Here is a 19716-nt window from a genome sequence, read left to right as displayed (position 1 = left end):
GGTAATTTGCTGATGCACTGAAGCTGAAATACAAAAACATTTCCTGCAAAGCATGCCTGGCATTTGATTAATTACAGGGAGCAGATCAGTTTTGTTGTTGAATGTTGGCCTTCATTGCTGTTCTAGACTTCTGCAAAACATATATCTAGAAAGATGATAGATGTTGTGCTTTTTCCACTCTAGGATATGGATGGGGGTTAAATTATACTAGTATAATTGATTCTTTTGGGGGTGGTTGTCTCAAAAGAGAGAAGCAAGCAATTCCATTAACAATATCATACTTGACAACACCTTTCTAATTAAAAAAAAAAAAAATCTCAAAACAACAAAAGAAGCAGGACAATTAAGAGGGAAAAGAGAGGTTCTTTTACTTCCCTTATATGCAATTACAGAATCAAAAGGAATCAAAACAAAACACTTCTTTTGTTGACAGCATAGCTTTTGCTTCTCGGATACAAAAAATCTTGCTACTTATCAACAACAACATCATCTTCTTCTTCAAATTCACAAGGCTTGTCTTCATCAATTCTTCCCATCCCTACACTGCAACTCTTTGGCAACCCTTTTGATCCCATCTGCCTCAATTGTTGTTGCAGAAACATCTCCATTTCATTACTATGACCCAAACTCCTAACCGATGCAGCTCTAATAAGCTCTCTGAAATCTTCATTGCCGTTAGATGATGCCGCTGAGCTTGCACTAAAGCTCCTTGGCAAGCCTGAGTATTGCCCTGTATACCCGCCCGAGCTTTGTCCGTATCTGACAGTTGAAGCACAACTTGACAAACTCCGAACATACAGATCCCTAGCTTTGCCTAACATTTTAAAGGGAACTGTAATGAACCGCACGAACCTGTTAGAGCTATGTCCTTTGCTTCTCATTTTGCAAGCTGAGATAGAAATTCTAGAGATTTGATTATCAGAAAGTGATCGAAAATTCGAGATGGGGTTTTGATAAAAACAAAGAAAGAAAGCTTGAAAATGAATTGCGAGGAGAAGAGTTAGGTAGGAGAAGGCTTGGTTTGTTGAGGTAATTAGGATGCTTTATTGATGGTGGTTGAGTAGAAACTATCAAATTGGGAAGGAAGATCGCTGTTGGGTTTGGACTTTTTCCAAAGCACGCAGGATTAGACAAAACCATTAGATAAGAACAAATATGTGGAGTGTGCCATAGCATTAAAGAAGCAGCCATAACTTGACTGAAAAAATACCTCGATAGCTTGACTTTCTATTGCAAAACCACACTCCCCTTCCTTACCCCTTCTTATCTCTTGGCCCAATTTCAACCGGCTACACCTGCTCAAAGGACCCCTCTTTTATCTACTTTTATGAAAGTGAAGGCAAACGATAGGTTTGGAAAGAGGATTCGGTTAAGAGATAAGAATTTGATTGAGGAAATTAGAATTTTCACATGTACATGGGAACTAGTTGCATAACACATGTTAAAGTCTAATTAGGAGGAGGATTATTTTGTTTACGAGTTAATTAAATTTGTGTCAATGGATTTATATTTACTTGATTCAACTCATATTGTCATAAAAAAATCTTGTAAATATAAAATAAAGTTTATGTATTGATAATTAAATATTTAATTCAATGATCACGATCAGGTTTCTACGAGTTAGGAACATCAAATACCGTTGTTGTTCTTAATTCGATGGTTAGGCGTTAGCCAGTTTTAAGAGAGGGTCATATTACACTTCTATAGTTATTACAACTTAGGGTTCTGTTTCTTTCATTATTTTTCCAACCTTTCCGGTCCTAGTTAAGAAAAATATCATCACAGCTTCAACTAAAAGCCTTGAATTTCAGGATTAAAAAAAAAATAACAAAGAACACCAAGCCGTGGAAAGTGCTCCAAATGTCCAAATAATTAGTGTTCTAAGTTTGGTCTCCCAAACCGACAGTGCCTTTGACGAGGAAGTAAACCAAAACAATATTCTCCGTGGGCGCCTGTACATTTATTCATATTTTCACAAGTTTAGGTAACTTTATTGTACGGTTTTTCCTCTTTATTTTTTATCCTCACAAACTTGTTTTTACTTCACAATGACGATATTTGACTCTTAAAAACTCTAGAAAAATGCATAATTGTCTAAACTAATTAGCATTAAACTCACGTATTATCAAATTAATGAACAAAGACAAGCCACATGTGGTATGAACGTTCACGTCACGCTTGCTTTTCAACGCTTTGTGTCTTACCTTGCGCATTCGCTAAGGTGTACAAAGTGGTCCAAGGATTTATTAAAACTAAAAGTCAGTGATCACTTTGTAAGAAAACAATAGCTAACAATAATTTCAGTTTTAAACGTCAATTTGCCTTCATAATCCAGATTGCATTTGATTTTTAGAAAGTGATAGTTAATAAACAATTAAACATTTTCTATACATATTTTTTTTATTTGACAAAAAAGATATTCGAACTTTATTTTTTAAATAAAAAAATCATATGTATCAATTAATAAGTTAAATATTCGAATGCATATTTTTCATACATATTTATTCTCTTTATATATTATGTCACATCAAATAAAGATTAATTTTTTTCATGAAAAATAGATCATTAAATAATTGATAAAAGTAAAGGATAAACATAGTGACAAGTACATCTGAACGAAAATAACTTTCAAGAAAAATCTAGCATCCAACGTCTTAGACAATTATTTGTCAATAATAACAAAAAGAAAAGGAAAGATACTTTTCATATTTGTAAAAGACAATTTAAATAACAACTTGTTAGGCTAATAGCAGTAGAAGAAAAGAATTATCGCATATATTGCCTCTTTGACGTTCACATTGCTGAATAATTTTTAAAAAAAATTAAAAAAATGGAACGTCAACTTTAAATATTAAATAAGTTTATTATATCTTTAAAGAAAATTTAAATTATTTGAAAATTTTAAATAAATTTTTTTAACATTCAATAAAATTTTATATTGTTATTTAAATCAAATAATTTTTTATAATTAATAATTAATTAATTATCGTTAATTAAAACGTTATTTGTTATTTTATATTATATAATGCTGATATGATATGTTGATATAATATAATAAATAATGATGCTATATTTTGAGCGATATGATGATATGATCGTGCAATATTTTTTACTTACTTTCTTAATATCACATGAATATAAAATAATAAATATTATTTTAATTAATTATTATCAGTTAATCATTATTATAAAAATTTATTTAATTTAAAATAAAAATATTTGATTAAATATAATAAAAAATAAAAAAATTTAAATAATTAAACAACTTAAATAAATATATTCAAATTACATCTTAAATAAATATATTCTTATTCCAAATGTCAAAAGATGTAAAAAAGAGACCCGATTGAAATTTGCAGGGTTAGAAAGAAATGGTAAAGCCCATTAATGGCCCAATTTGAATCCTATATAGGATTTGCCGACTCAAGGCGGCCTATAAAAGAACCCCCCCGCCCTCCCCCCCCACTCCAACGGTTCAATCTAGTTTTCTTGCTTGTGAAGTCTTCGCCTTGTTCCCACGCTTTTGCCGCCATTGCCTTTACTAAACGATAATGGCTTCTTCGATCGAGGACAAGAACATTGTTGAAGATTCCGAAGACAAAGCTCTCGACGTGTCGGGGAAAGCCGTAGAATTCTCTTTCTTCGGCAACCCTGAAGAGAAGGTCGGTTCCTCTGTCGAGGGGCTTTATTTGTACAATAATGATTTTAATTTGATTCCCGAGGCAGTTTCCCAGTTTGGGAAATTGAAATTTTTGAAATTCTTCGGTAACGAGATTAATCTGTTACCATCCGTGGTTGGGAATTTGGCAAAATTAGAGTCCTTGAAGATGAAGATTTCTTCGCCGGGGTTAAACCGCGTCTCGTTTCGCGAACTCAGCGAGTTGAAGGAGCTCGAGCTCAGTAGAACCCCTCCTCAGCCTTCGAGGTTAACTGCATTGACTGAGATCGCTGGAATCAAGGGCTTGACTAGGCTCACTTTGTGTTACTTCTCTATCAGGTACCTTCCATCAGAGATTGGATGCTTAACGAATTTGGAATTTTTCGATATTTCTTTTAATAAAATCAAGAACTTGCCTGCTGAAATTAGTAATTTGAATGAGTTAATCACTTTGAAAGTTGTTCATAATAAGCTAATGGAGCTGCCTTCGAGTTTGTCTAAGTTGAATAAGTTGGAGAACTTGGATTTGTCCAATAATAGATTAACTTCTTTGAGGCCGCTAGAATTAGAGGCAATGCATAGGCTTAAGAATTTGAATGTTGGGTACAATAAAATTATGAATTGTTGTCAAATCCATATACCCGGATGGATAAGCTGTGATTTGGAAGGGAATAAAAGTAATGGCAAAGGTTTATCTGTTGGTGTATGTGAGAGTGTTGAAGAGAAAGAAGTGAGTGTTTCTAGTGACTGCCCTCGAGGCAATACCTCATTGGAGATGTTGAGTCAATCTGGGAAAAGTAGATTCGAATCCCAGAGTTTGAGTTCGGGTAAGCGATGGAAGCGAAGACAACAAGACAAGTTAAGAAATTACAAGAAGTTGAAAAGTGAAGGGAATGGTGAAGATGTTCTTAGCTCTGAGACTGGTTTGCAAAGTGAGTTGTATGTGGTAGATCTGAACGGTGATGAGAATGATAAGGGTGAGAGTGAAAATTCATTTATTGGAGAAAATGCAGTGGAGGAAACTTTAGCCTCCGGAGAAAATTGCATTTGCCTGGATCATGAAGCCATAAAAGAGGGCAAAAAGGAGTATGATGAGCAAGATGAAATTTCTGTTTCCAGCCAGGGGAAAGGTTCATATTCAGAATCGTTCAACAGTAGTTGCATGTCAAAGAGGCATTCCAGTTGTGATCTTGATGATAATCCCAAGACATGCAAGTATCAGAAGCCAAATGATGGTAATTTTTCATTATCACGCAAGTATAACAATACTTCATTTTGTAGCGTTAAAGACCGGATCCCAGATGGCTTTTATGATGCGGGACGTGACCGGCTTTTCATGTCACTTGAGAGTTATGAGCGTATTCTGCATCTCGATTCACGTGAAGTCATTCTTGCTGACAGGGAGAGGGATGAACAGTTAGATGCAATTACTCTTTCTGCTCAAGCTTTGATATCCAGTTGGAAGAAATTAAATGGCTTAGCCAGTAACGGGGAACCAACTCCAATGGATAACCTTCAAATTGCATCATTGCTTGCATTGTTTGTATCGAATCGTTTTGGAGGCAGTGATAGAAGTTTTTCCATTGAAAAGACTCGAAAAGCAGTGTCTGGTTCAAACTATCAGAAGCCATTTGTTTGCAGCTGTGCTACTGGAAATAATGATTGTGTAAATGATTCTACCGAATGGAATTTTGGTACTATACAAGATATCAGCATTGCTGATCTTTGTGATAAATCACTATGTTCTACCAAGTCAAGACTGAATTCTGTTGTAGTTCCTATAGGAACTATGCAGTTTGGTGTGTGTAGACACAGAGCATTGCTTATGAAGTATTTGTGTGATCGTATGGTACCACCAGTGCCTTGTGAGCTGGTCAGGGGATACCTTGACTTCTATCCACATGCTTGGAATGTAGTACTTGTCAAAAAAGGTGATTTATTGGTCCGCATGGTAGTTGACGCATGCCATCCTGATGACATAAGAGAAGAGATGGATCCAGAATATTTTTGCCGATACATTCCCTTGACTCGGACCAAAGATTTTCTCTCAAATGAATGCAATCTTGACCCTGATTGTTTTCCTTCCTTGTCCACAAGTGAAAAAATTGAAAAGACACCAAATGTGTCCCTCATTAAGTGCTCATTTGGTTCAGTTGAGGCAGCAGCAAAGGTGCGTACGGTAAATGTCCTCGGAACTTCAATGAATGAGATTAGAAACTTTGAGTATAGTTGTTTAGGAGAGATAAGAATGTTAGGAGCTTTGAAACACTCCTGCATTGTAGAATTGTATGGGCATCAAATATCTTCGAAGTGGGTTCCCTCAGCGGCTGAAAGGCCCGAGCATCGCATAATACAGTCTGCCATTTTAATGGAGTATGTAAAAGGTGGATCTTTGAAGTGCCAAATAGAGAAGTTATTGAAAGCTGGCAAGAAACATTTCCCATTGGATTTGGCGTTGTGTGTTGCCCACGATGTTGCTTGTGCATTGGCAGCACTACATTCTAAACACATTATTCATCGGGATATAAAAAGCCACAATATTTTGATTGATTTGGATGAGAAGAGGGCTGATGGAACACCTATTGTCAAGCTTTGTGATTTTGATAGAGCAGTGCCTCTTCGTTCTTTCTTGCATAAATGCTGTATAGCTCATACAGGAATACATCCTCCTAATGTTTGTGTTGGAACTCCACGTTGGATGGCTCCAGAAGTTTTAAGGACAATGCAGAAACCTAATTTATATGGACTGGAAGTGGATATTTGGTCATATGGATGCTTGATTTATGAATTATTAACTCTGCAAATTCCATACTTCGATTTTTCTGATGATCAAATGCATGACTTTATTCAAATGGGCAAACGACCTCCACTAACTGATGAACTGGAGGCATTACTATTGCTGGATGAGTTTGCAATATCTCAAGAGTTGGACAGACCAAAATCTGAAATCGAATCACTTAGATTCCTTATTAATGTGTTCCATCGTTGTACTGTAGAAAATCCTACTGATCGTCCAAAGGCTGAAGAACTCTATGAAATGTTTCATGCACATGCAAGTAACTGGAGAAGTTTTGAAGAGGTTTAGGTTGATTATTAGGTGCTTACCAGTTACCATGCTTGTAAACCATTCTTTTTTATTAAAAGAAAAAAAAATTCAATGAATCGTTTCTGTTTTACTAGATGATGCTTCACTGCAATACCTTTGTATGGAATTTGTTGTACATGCAGAATTGTTAAAAAGTGTAAATGCTCAGAATTCTGTGTAAGTTGGGCTAATGTCTTGCATTCTAATTTTTATATGTGAAGTCCTTGGTTCAATAGTAACACCCATCTCAACATGGGTTTCAAATTGCAATTTTTACATTATATTGTTTGAAGTAATCTAGGTCTAAACTGTGGGTGCTACATTTGCAATGAATAACAAAAATTCATGATTCAACTCATTAGAGTTCAACTTGCTGCTGCATATCTTGTTTAAGATGCACCGTAAAAGCAAAAGAGGGAGACATTTTAATATTTTAATTATCACGTTACCCCTTATCTTGTAAGGTATACAAGTTTAATCTTCATTGTCACAAAAAAATAAAAGACTCTTAAAACTGTGAACTGCTGCAATTAATCTAACAAAACAAATAAAAAAGGCAAGCTTAGAATTTTAGGTAAAATTATATACATCCAACTTCGATCAGTAAGCTAAACAATTCCTGCTCGTATGGACATCGCTTGCTTGATGTGCAGGCAGTTAGTCAAACCAGCATCGTGAGCACGTGGACACGTTATCCACCTCTTATTGCATGAGGGGATGTTCAACGGCCACGAAACAATTGTAACGCCACAAGAACTTGCCCACCGTACTCTGCCTTGATCGATTGCTAGTAAATCAGCAACTAGTCGATAACGGATAAGGAAAAACGGGGAAATGCAGGGACTAAGCATCAAGCTGGCTATAATTCCAATTGCCATGATGCTGTGCTTATGCCAAGCGATTACCAACCTTCACCCTCTAATCCTGGTACCAGGGAGCGGCGGGAACCAACTTGAAGCGCGGCTAACAACTGGCTACAAGCCCTTGGACCTGTTTTGTGACCGTTGGTATCCAATTTCCAAGGATAAAGAAGGATGGTTCAGGCTGTGGTTCGACCCCAGTGTGTTGCTGGCTCCATTCACCAAGTGCTTTGCTCAACGTATGATGCTATGTTATGACCGTGATTTAGATGATTACCGCAATGCTCCGGGGGTTGAAACCAGGGTCCCTGAATTTGGTTCTACTGAGTCCCTTCTCTACCTTGACCCTCATCTCAAGTAAATTTATTTCTGAATGATACCACTTAATTTCAGTGTAATTATCGGCTGTAAAGCTTTATAGGGTGTTTGACAAAGAAATCTTACTATGTGCAGGCAGCTCACAGCATACATGGCACAGTTGATAGAGTCCCTGGAAGAGATTGGTTATGTCAGTGGTGAAACCTTGTTCGGAGCTCCGTATGACTTTCGATATGGGTTGGCAGCCGAAGGCCACCCATCCCATGTGGGCTCCAAGTTCTTGCAAGACCTGAAAGATTTGATTGAAAAAGCAAGCGCTTCCAATGGAGGGAAGCCAGTGATTCTCCTCTCCCACAGCCTAGGGGGCCTCTACGTACTCCAACTTCTCAACCGAAATTCAGCCTCTTGGCGCCAACGGTTTATCAAACACTTTGTTGCACTTTCAGCTCCTTGGGGTGGCACAGTTCAAGAAATGCTCACTTTTGCTTCCGGGAGTTCTTTTGGAGTGCCCCTGGTTGATCCATTGCTGGTAAGGGGAGAACAAAGGAGCTCTGAAAGTAACCTCTGGCTCATGCCTTCTCCTACGCTGTTTGGCCCTGGAAAAGTTCTTGTTTTTACTCCAAGCGAGGCTTATTCAGCTCATGATATCCCTCAATTTTTGAATGACATTGGGTTTCCAGAAGGGGTAATTCCTTATAAATCACGAATCCTCCCGTTGACTGAGGAGTTAAGACCACCTAATGTTTCTGTTACCTGTATAATCGGGACGGGCGTGAAGACTGCAGAGACGTTGTTCTACGGAAAAGCAGGGTTTGATGAGCAGCCAGAGGTTGTTTACGGGGATGGAGACGGGACTGTGAACTTGGTGAGCCTGTTAGCACTAGAGTCACTATGGGCTAATGAGAAAAGCCAACCACTTAAGGTGATAAGAATCGCTGGCATTTCTCATACGTCAATACTTGAAGATAATGCTGCACTTGATCAGATAATAGGGGAAGTTTCTTCAATCAATTCCCAGGCCGAGGTCCACTTTGCGTAGAGCACAAACAATTGAACACTTCATTCAGTCTCAAAATTGGAGACCAACGCAAACTTTCATACAGTCCATTGTTGCAATCAAAATATAAAAGAGCTAGCATTGGTTTTCCATTTAGGTGCACCTCACCTTTCTGGTTCACCATTATCTATTTGGGTGGATATCGGAGAATTCTATTTTCTCTTTTTCTTTTCCATTTAAATCGCCTATATAGGAAACCTGAGAGCTTTGAGTCTAATCATCGAGTGTCCGTAGATACTGGTTCTACAGATTGGAAATAGTTGAGCAATTCCTTTAACTGATTTGGGATTCGAGTTCACGAGCTCGGCGCATGGACCTGGGCTTTATATCTGTTTTAGACTTTAAATTTTAAGAGTCCGGCATGTGCTCCCAGCCTCCAAAAACTATGTTGGTTGCCTTAAGCAAATATCCAGCCCGAGCCAGCCCATGTGTTGGTTCTTAGAAGAATTCAATAGTATTAGTCAAATCCCAATTCGGCACCTCTTTAGGATAATCGTACATAAATGTGACAACAAACAATGTCTTCGATAATTATTACTAATAAACAAAATTAATCAGAATTAAGCCAGAGCAAAAGTGACAGGGAGTCAGAGACGCACGGTTCCCACAGCCACGTGTCGGTGTCGTGATGGACAGCGTGGAAGCCAAGTGCGTGAGAGCGCTAATCAAAGTGGTCAAAACCGAAGACCGGAAAGAAGCCCAAAATTAGAAAAACATCAAAACCCCAAAAAGCGTACATCTACCGATCTACGAACCCACCGCAACCGGTCAAAAGCCGAGCTGGCACTTTAACCAAGGCACGCTCTCCCTGGGCCCCCCCACCCCACGGGGATTCCAGTTCCACTTTCTATTTTATCCATTTGTTTTTCTTTTTTCTAAATTTTTATACTGCCTTTTTTTTTAGAAAAAAATGCACTTCTTTTTTATTTATTTTTTGATGACCCTTTTTGGTCAGTAATTATTAATTATCTCATGATGCTTGCAAATTGCAATCGCATAGGGAAATAAGGAAAAAAAGAACTAATAATTAATCTTTTTGCTTATTTTTGATAAAAAGAGTATATATTAGGCTTAGGTTAGCTATGGGGTCCATGTCTCCTTGATGGGTCCAACCAAACGTGTATTTCATTCCAATTCTTCCTCAAATTTCAAGTCTGCCCCTCATTTGGAACAGAATTGATCTCCCTTCATAAATTCAAGCAATTGTTTTTATTGAGTCTTAAAATTTTAGGTTAAATGAAATTTGAAGATGTTGTTGGTCTTGAAAATATTTGCAAGGGACACGAATGTCATTTGAAGGCAACATGATGGTCTTAGTGGTCGAACCAAGGTTGTATGTGAATTATGGAAATAGGAAACGAAAAGGACGTGATGTGGGGTTCCCTATTGTAATTATTCTCTTGGCAACACCATTTACCGTTTTTTGACCATGAGACTGAGGTTGCGTCCTGGATTCTAATTTATCCCCTCTCGCCTGGGGGCCATCACTCCCACAAATTTAAAAAGCCAAAGACTTTTTTTTTAATTTTTTTGTTCAAAACTCAAGGCAAAATAATATTAGTAAAAAATATGAAAATCCTTGAAAGAAATTCAAAATCAACTCATAGAACGGGATAGAACGGTGACTAAAGATATGAATGCACGTGTGGTGCACAGTCACCAAGGGTTAAAATCACTGCCTACAGCCGGTCAATCGCCGGTATCCGGCCTTTTTCCAAGAAATATAATAATACACTTTAAAATTTCAAAAAATAAAATTTTTCTATCTCTGTTGGGTTTTCAATTTAATCACCTTGCCCTGCCCCAAAAGAAGAGCAGTAGAGAAGACTGTGCAGAAGATAGCCTTTGACCTTTTCTATTCTTTTTAATCTCTTTCTCCTTCTATAACTAGGCATTGTTGAATTCTTCCATTTCTTTCATGTCTCTAATAATGCCCAGTATCTCTTCTTCTTCTTTTTCCTATACAAATTTCATGTCTTTCTTTCACTTTTGATTGTTCTTCACTACTTTGTCCTTTTTAGCTGATCTGGGTCTGGGGTTGTGATGATTTCACCCTTTTCTTGAAGAGTCTTGAGGAGGAAGTTGAGTAAGGGTATTTGAGTAGTAGGTAGTAAAGAGCTTTGGTATTAGGGAAGAAGATTGCATTTTCTTTTTACCATCATTTCTTTGATGATGGTGATGGTATAAGTGTTGAAGGAGGAGGAGGAGGTTACCCTTTTGACCAGAGAAAGAGATCAGATAAAGCAAACAACAACGAAAAGCAAAAGAATGGGGAAGAAAAGATGTCCCCTTTGATTGGCATTGTGGCTTCTGATTTGCCAATGAAAGAGAAAGAAAGACAGATACAATAAAACTTGCCTTCTCAAGGGTCTTCTCTTACTTCTCTTTTCTTTCTCTCTTTTTTTTTTCTTTCCCGCACGCTTCTTGTTTACTAGATGTGATATGTCTTCCTCGGTGCTTGTTTTCTTGTAAATTAGCTCTCTTTGTTTTATTTGGGGAAAAAAAGGGTCTTTGTTAGATTCTCTTCTTGTTGTAGTCTAGTATCGTTAAAAGGGTATTAAAAAATGCCAATGTATCAACCATCTACTCGAAGAGAAGCTGACATGAAGCTTGAAAGCCAAGTTCTAGATCTAGAAACGGCTGTGAAAGATGGCATTTTGGGGGGCGGTGGTGGGGTAATATCCACTGGTTTTGCTTCAGAGAAATTGGATCTGAAGGTGATGATTGAAGAGCTTGAGTCCATGGATGTCCCAACGGTTTTCATATGTCCAATTTCTCTGGAGCCAATGCAAGACCCGGTGACTCTTTGCACTGGCCAAACCTATGAGAGATCCAACATTCTTAAATGGTTCTCTTTAGGCCATTACACTTGTCCCACCACAATGCAAGAGCTTTGGGATAATTCAGTGACTCCAAACAAGACGCTCCAGCAGCTGATTTATAGTTGGTTTTCTCAGAAGTACTTGGCCATGAAGAAGAGGTCAGAGGATGTGCAAGGAAGGGTCAAAGAGATCTTGGAGAATTTGAAGAAAGTTAAGGGTCAAGCCAGAGTTCAAGCTCTTAAGGAGCTTAGGCAAGTGGTTCAAGCTCATGGGACAGCTAAGAAGACAGTTGTGGCATGTGGAGGTGTTGGTTTGATTTCATCTTTGTTAGGTCCTTTTACAACTCATGCTGTTGGGTCAGAGGTAGTTGGAGTTCTTGTGAACTTGAATCTTGATTTCGATTCCAAGTCTGATTTATTGCAGCCCGCTAAAATATCTTTAATGGTGGATATTTTAAATGAAGGATCGATTGAGACCAAGATCAACTGTACGAGGTTGATTGGAATGTTGATGGAAGGGAATGATTCTGCGTCTGAAAATGTTGCAAGTTTGAGTCTTTTAGTTGGATTGTTGAGGTTAGTGAAAAATAAGAAGCGCCCAAATGGGGTATTGGCTGGACTGAGTTTGCTCAAGACAATTTGCTCTCATGAATCAGTTAGGAACTCTTTTGTCAATGTTGGGGCAGTTCCTCATTTGGTTGAGCTGATGCCTGGTTTGAATAATGAGTGTTTGGAATTAGTCCTGTATATTTTAGAGCTTTTGTCAAGTATTCCAGAAGGAAGATTGGCTTTGAAAGATTGTCCAAACACCATACCATATGTGGTGAAACTATTGATGAAAGCTTCAGAAAACTGTACTCAGTTTGCATTGTCGATACTGTGGGCCATTTGCAAGTTTGCACCAGAGGAATGTGCTTCACTTGCTGTGGATGCTGGTCTGGCTGCAAAGCTACTTCTAGTTATACAGAGTGGTTACAATCCTGTGTTGAAGCAACGGTCAGCAGAGTTGTTGAAATTGTGTAGCCTAAATTACACGGCTACGATTTTTATTTCCAAGTGTAAGCTTACAAGAACGATTCAATGAAGGAAAATAACAGCTTGTTGATATACAGGACTTTCTTGTTTTTCTTCTTGTCCAATATGACAATGGGGCTGATGAGCTTCCGGTTTTGGAGAACTCAGAATGGGGTCAATCGGGGTTTCTGAGGTACCCTTTGCTCTCTTGTGCATACTAAACAATTTCCATTATGTTATTGTTTCACATCAAGTAGCAGCATAATGTGGATTTGAGCTAATTGGACGCTGTGTAGTCAACAATCCACTGTAAGCTCAAGTTTCTGCCAATATTTTCCAATAATTCCCAGCAAGGTTGTGATTCAATCTGTTTGTGTCACTGTTTGCTTTGTTGTTTCAATCCACAAGAGAGAAATGTAACTGTAAGCTCTGGTAAGGAGTTGAGTGGAGGTGGTGCAGTGATGATAGAGGGAAATGATGTGAGGAGGGGATTCCTGTTGGCATTTGTGTCGTTTGTAATTGTAGTTGGTTTTTCTGGGTTTGCCCTGTCTTACTGATCCCTAGATTTCGTTCATCTCTGTAAGGTTTTGTGGGAGCTTACATTTATACCTTTGGTTGAAAGAGGTGTTTTCAGTCTTTTAAGTCTTAAACTTTGTAGAGTTTGTAATTGTAAGCCTTTTGGCTATCAGATAAAACATGTACAACCTATTTGTTTCCTTTACATGATATACAATTTGAATTGCTGAATTAACTGCCTGAGTTGAAATGTGTTTTCACATAGCCCTCCATCCTTTTCTAAAGGCATTTGATTCTAAGATTGTTGAGTAAATCTGACACAGCTTTTCAAGACGGGCTGAATCATATCTCTACATTTGAGAAAGAAAATCATTTAAATCACACTGTAGGCTGTAGCTTGAAGGAGACTTTTTGCTGAAGAGAAGTTTCTCTGCAGGAAGCAGTGGTAATTGCTGCAACTCTCCAATGTCCAACTAAAATATCTTGAACCTAGAATTCTTAGAGCCGCTTAGTAGAGTTGACATGGCAGACCTGAAACTAAAATATCTTGAATCCAAACCTACCTGAAAGACTTTGAACTCGAAATAATCCAAATTAAAACAACTTGAATTCTAAAATGACCAATTTTCTTTTTAACTCAAAGTGACTCTGACCAAAATCCAATTTGAACTGCCCATTTACCACCTCTAAGCATACATAAACTTAAGACTTTAGTATGGAAGCTTGATATTCAGTGGAGGAAAAGAACAACCTTACCTAGTTCTTTTAACATCAATCAACCTGAACGTGCTAACCATACTATTAGGAAGGATTTTTCAACTTTGATGATACTTTAAAGTATATACTAGTTGCAGACCTGTACGTACATAAACCTGAGAATGATTAGATCCAAGGTTCCAAGGGGATGAGGGCCCTGGACTCTGCTTTTGTTGTCACGAATGCGTGCAGACTCACACCCCTTTGCCATAGAAAAGAGACACATTTGCGCTTAGGGGGAAAAGGAGGAAAATCTTGTCTACCTAAAAAGTAGAGCCAGCGGGAAGCCTTTTGGCGGCATTGGCAAAATGGCAATACCTCAACCAACTTGCATAGCCTTGAGTAGAACCTGGTCAAACGCAGTGCTTGACTCCTGAGAGTGTGTTATCCACTCAAAAATATCTCACATTCTTAATGTTCTGCCTTGAGCCCTTAATTTGGTTTTACCAGTTTTGTCCATGAGCTTGCGTCTGCACCAAGTTCCATAATAAAGTCAGAGCTCAAGTAAAGGACGGCCTTTAAAATTGGAATTCCACATTTCGGTTGAGAAGGGTGAGAACGAAGCCAAAAGCGGTTGATTGTCTTTAGACCCACTTCCATAATAAAATCTAAGTTATTGACACCTGCTTTAGAATCATCCTCCCTGCAAAACTAACAAGTAGAATATTTTCAACTGATTTTTAAATCAACCATATGAAATTCAAGCCGCCCTTTCTTTCCTTGAATTCTTAAAAACTTTCCAAGAGAAAGTGAAAAAAAGAATTGAATGAAGTGGTTTGGTACTCGATACCTATAGTATATATAGCCCATAGGCTCTTTCCACGAAACAATTAAAAACGACCCAAAAGTCTTATAAAGAAACCCAAAGCCCGGTATCCTGAGCTTGAGGCCCAGGATTAAAGCTGAGTCCAACTTTCTGAGTAACAACCAATTTTGGATTTTGGAGTCGTTTTTGAAAATGAAAAAGGAAAGTCAAAAGCAGCAAGCAAACAAAAATCGAATAAAGAAAACCAATGGTTTTTCCTCCACAGCAGTAAACAAAAGAAACTGTGAGCGTCGCCATTTGTTCTTACGTGGCAATAACTGTTAAAACATAAACCTGAATCGCAACTGTGCTTACGGTGGTCCAAAACCATGTGATTGCCCCACTCTTTTAAACAAATGAGGCAACCATTTTTAAACCTCCAAGCTTTCAATCAACCACTTTCCCTCACCCCTAAAAATCCAAAAAGCAAAAAAGTAAAAAAAGGGAAGGAAAAAAAAAACATGTCATGGTTAGCTCGCTCGCTGGCGAACTCCCTTCGTCTCGACGATGACGATGACAATGACGACGATGAATCAGCTTCTTCGGGAGAGGAAAACGACGTCGTAACGCAGGAGTCTCTATCATCGCCTCCTCCGAGGAACAAGATTCAAAACGAAGAAACCAAAGCGGGAGAACAATCATTGTCCCCCGAACAAGTAGCGGAACTCCAATCGCGTGGCGTCAAAGAAGACCTAACTGAACTCAAACAAACCCTAACACGCCAAATCTGGGAAGTCGCTTCCTTTCTCGCTCCGCCACCTCCTCCTCCGCCGCCGCCCCCGCCGCGTTCTTCTAAGCAATTCAATCGTCAATCAAATGATCGATCATTCTCTAATTTGAATCGGTTTGAGCCGTCGGATCAATCTATCTCCTTGGACGAAGAGGATCCGTCTGATTCTGCGGCAGTTGCGAGGATTAGGAACGATTTCGCTGAGATCGGTGGGAGGTTGTCGAAGATGGCATCGGATTATCTTCCGTTTGGATCGGGGGAAAATGAGGAAGAAAACGAGATGGAAAATGAAAATGAGGAGGAGAATGAAGAGTTCAATGCGGTTGGTATAACAGATGAGGTATTGACGTTCGCGGGGAACATCGCGCATCACCCAGAAACGTGGTTGGATTTCCCTCTTGATCCCGATGAGGACTTGGATGGTAATTTTATTTATTTTTAATCCTAATTAAGTTGATCTCGTTGCATAGTACTCTAATTTGATTGTTTATTTATATGATTTTTACGCATTCGCACTCTTTTCCATGGTAATTCTTGCTTTAAGTTCAGTTGGTTAGAGTTCAAACGATCAAAATGTAAATTTTGTTTGAAATTCAAGTAAACCCTGAATAGTTTGAATTCTAAACCATTTTGTAAAAATGCCAAATTTATTTTACCGTCCTTTCCTAGGCGATACTTGCAAGCCTCTGTTTGTTGAAGACTTTGTTGATGTCGGATCATAAAATAAAAATGTTTATGATTATTAAAGTAAATGTGGTTAAGATCCTAAGTCTCAGTTCCTGCTCTTTACATTATCGAATTGGTTTGAGGTTTGAACCATTGTGTAAGTGTCTGCTTCTCTCATCAAGTGATTGGTCTGAAAACATTTTTTTAATGTCTGCAATTTTGATCGAGAGCCACCTTCTGTGCTCAAATTTTAAATGCAGAAGAATGCTTTATATTATATTTGCTCAATCTAACACATTTCATGTAATTTTTGCCTGTTTGCCTTGGTAATTTGTATTTACAAACTTCAATTGTGGTTATAATTTCTGCGATTTCATTTTGAATATATTTATGATGTATGATGTATAGATTTACAAAAATGACAATGCTGAGGTTGTGCATTTCTGCCTTTTTTTCTTTGTTTCCTTGTTTTAGACTTTGACATGTCAGTAGCCCAACAAGAGCATGCTATGGCTGTTGAACATCTTGCTCCGAGATTAGCAGCTCTGAGAATTGAACTTTGTCCTTGCCATATGAGTGACAGTTACTTTTGGAAAGTTTATTTTGTTCTTCTGCATTCAAGGCTTAACAAGAATGATGCAGAGATTTTGTCCACACCTCAGGTCAGTTACTTCTCATAGAAACCTTCTCATAGAAACAAAAATCATCAGGGGGGCAATTTTTTTTTTTTTTATAATGGGCCCAAGTAAATGTTTGTATGATTATCACCCTTATTGAAAACTTTTAATCTAATATCTTTTTCTTTTTCTTTTTTGTTTTATTTTTCCTGGCTCAGGTTACAGTTTTACATTTTAAACTTCAATCTTGCGTTGTTTAGCTAGAGTCAATCTGGGATTAGCGTAGTCTGATGATTTATTAATATCACATCTTTTGAGTATTCTAGATGTTTATTCTTGCACATTGCCTTTGCATCAACCCTCAAATTAGACATCCATTGTTTATTGTCCTCTAGCTGATTTAGCCCTGTGGATTCACAATTATCATTTCTGTATACATGGTTGGCAATGTGCTTCAACTGTTGTGTGAGTTTACTGATCCACTGGAAATTCTTCTGTGCATGTTTTGTCTAGATTAATCAAGCCACCTTTTATGGCGTGGTGTCATGGCTCCTATGTCATATCTGATGTGCTGAAGATGTCAGACAAGAGTTTTATTCCTTCCTTTTTTTTCCTTTTTAAATTTATTCTTTCCTGTTTGTCGAGAATGTTATGCTAAATTGTACAAATTCCTCTACCAAATTGTTTTTCTTGGATTCTTTATGAATTCTTAGCTGAAGTTGTTATATGCTCAGTACAATTACATTTCGTGTAGTGTCATGGAACTGGAACAAGATTGTTGATTAATTCTTTGGTGCTTAATCAATTGCTTGCAGGTAGTGGAAGCTAGAGCATTGTGGATGAAAGAGCTGCAGAAGCAAACGAAACCTGAAACTGATTGGTATGGAAGAAGCACTTCCCACTTAGGAGACAGCTCTAGTATCATGCACGAAGATTTTATTCCTTCCTCATCCAGTTATTTTGCCTTTGAGACCATGTCACCCCGGACATATGCTTCTGAACCTGCATCCAGCATCACAACAGATTATGAGACTGAGAAGCATCCAGTTGAAAGTACTGAGATGCCATTTGTCGACAAGTCTGTTATTGAGGAAAACCCAGTGTCAAACACTGAGGATAAGGATTGTTTGGTTGGTCCATCCTCTAAAATAATGATTCCAAACTTTGAAGAGGATGAGATTGATTGGCCAGAGGATGATGATTCTGAATTTGGTGGTTACAGTGGGGCTGTAATTTGTGTGGAGAATGAAGAAGATTTTTCTTTCAGTGATCTTGAGGATGTTGATGATAGTAGTACCCCTGCAAAATCTAAGATAGTTTCAAAAGGATTTGAAACTTCTAAAACGTAAACCCTGTTGGATTCAGCTTGGCGTAAGCTGTGCTGGTTGGACCAAAGATGGAACCGAGAGGTCATAAGGTTTGATTTAAAACCTGGGATTATGTACACCAACAACATCATGAACGCAGGGGCAATGGTTGCAGGTGCTGAAGGTGTCTCGGGAGCTTGTTTGTATATGATGAGTGATCAATCAAGTGTTAATAGAGTGATGTTGTGTTGATTGATTGTGCAAAGGATTGTTACTGAAACAATTATAGTGATTTTCCAGGGTGGAAAAACGTGCTGTGTTGGAAGCACCATGTCCTTTGTTCATAAGAAAATGTACAAGTTGAAATGAAAATAGAAGCAATGAGAACAACTTGGTCTCAGTTTTCCCTGTTGTGATAACAAGATTTGTACAGAAAATCTATAGTCTAAAGTTCCATTCTTAGAACTTGAGGTCTTCCCTTGAGTACAGGATGTATTATTCTCTAAGGTTACGTTAGTTATCAGAATAGATAGGAATGAAATAAAATAGTTATTATGTGAAAATAGAATAAAATAATTATTACTTAATTTGGTATTATAAAAAGAATAAGACAGAGATAATTATTATGATTTCTTGTGGTATTTGATTAGTAATAATAATTTTGAAATAAGAAAAAAATAAAAAAAAAATTATTATTTATATGATTATTTATTTTTATTATATTTTTTAAATATTAATAATTTAGAATTTAATTTAAATATTAATATTTAATTTAATTTAAATATTATTATGATTAAATTTTTATTTTATTTTATTTTTTAAATATTAATAATTGGTAATTTATTTAAAATATTAATAATTGATGATTTAATTATTAATATTATTTATATAATTTAAATGAGATTATGTTTATTTATTTTTAATCTGTTTTGTTTTTAAATATGAATAATTTATAATTTATTTTATTAATAATTGATAATTTAAATATTAATACTTTATTTATAATTTAATATTAATATTTTATTAAAAAGTTGTAATTAGGGAGAGAAGGAGGAGAGGGAGAAAATAATATTTTATACAAATAAAGTTGTAATTTTTAAAACTTGTAAGGGGTATTTTTGTTTTTATTATTTTTTGAATTTATTCCTCAATCATGGAATAGCTAATATCGTGAGAGAACGTGGTATTAGCTACTTTTTAATTTTGGAGAATAGTCAGTCCTATGAAATAGTTATTCCTTGATCTATTTATCAACCAAACAAAAAAACTAAAATTCTTTGAGAATAAAGCCATTCCCCCAACCAAACATGTTATAAAGGTTTTTTAATAAGATGAGATCAAGAGATTCGATTCTCATATAGTTTCTAATGTACAATACAAACGATCGGTGGTAAGGATCATGTAACCCTTCTTAAACAAACTCTTAAGATAAGATTTATTAGTACTTGAATCTGGCTTCCTGTTCTTTTCACATGATTATAAAATAAATTAATTAATTTGCTTAAG

The 19716-nt window shown here is 37.0% G+C and overlaps 4 protein-coding genes and 1 pseudogene across 5 annotated transcripts; 4 read left to right on the top strand and 1 right to left on the bottom strand.

Moving 5' to 3' along the window:
- Nucleotides 1–235: 235 nt before the first annotated feature.
- LOC18591950 (uncharacterized) lies at nt 236–1203 on the bottom strand. The gene has a single exon (XM_007018397.3). The coding sequence runs from the start codon at nt 879–881 to the stop codon at nt 468–470; it is 414 nt and encodes a 137-aa protein (XP_007018459.2). The 5' UTR covers nt 882–1203; the 3' UTR covers nt 236–467.
- Nucleotides 1204–3466: 2263 nt separating this feature from the next.
- LOC18591949 (uncharacterized) lies at nt 3467–6837 on the top strand. The gene has a single exon (XM_007018396.3). The coding sequence runs from the start codon at nt 3552–3554 to the stop codon at nt 6741–6743; it is 3192 nt and encodes a 1063-aa protein (XP_007018458.2). The 5' UTR covers nt 3467–3551; the 3' UTR covers nt 6744–6837.
- Nucleotides 6838–7482: 645 nt separating this feature from the next.
- Nucleotides 7483–9118, top strand: LOC18591948 (alpha/beta-Hydrolases superfamily protein). Its single transcript, XM_007018395.3, has 2 exons — nt 7483–7960; nt 8057–9118. Exons 1-2 carry the CDS (start codon nt 7578–7580, stop codon nt 8958–8960), a joined length of 1287 nt encoding a protein of 428 aa, XP_007018457.2. The 5' UTR covers nt 7483–7577; the 3' UTR covers nt 8961–9118.
- Nucleotides 9119–10762: 1644 nt separating this feature from the next.
- Nucleotides 10763–13564, top strand: LOC18591947 (U-box domain-containing protein 30 pseudogene; annotated as a pseudogene). The gene has a single exon (XR_016028075.1). The product of XR_016028075.1 is annotated as a U-box domain-containing protein 30 pseudogene (transcript).
- A 1708-nt stretch (nt 13565–15272) lies between these two features.
- LOC18591946 (BSD domain-containing protein) lies at nt 15273–18675 on the top strand. The gene is made up of 3 exons (XM_007018393.3): nt 15273–16042; nt 16761–16948; nt 17719–18675. Exons 1-3 carry the CDS (start codon nt 15352–15354, stop codon nt 18250–18252), a joined length of 1413 nt encoding a protein of 470 aa, XP_007018455.2. The 5' UTR covers nt 15273–15351; the 3' UTR covers nt 18253–18675.
- Nucleotides 18676–19716: the final 1041 nt, after the last annotated feature.

This window comes from Theobroma cacao, chromosome 8 (genome assembly GCF_053813885.1).
Source record: "Theobroma cacao isolate CCN51 chromosome 8, ASM5381388v1, whole genome shotgun sequence".
Lineage (NCBI taxonomy): Eukaryota > Viridiplantae > Streptophyta > Magnoliopsida > Malvales > Malvaceae > Theobroma > Theobroma cacao.
Note: the sequence above shows the minus strand (reverse complement) of the source record. Positions and strands in the feature narration are given on the sequence as shown.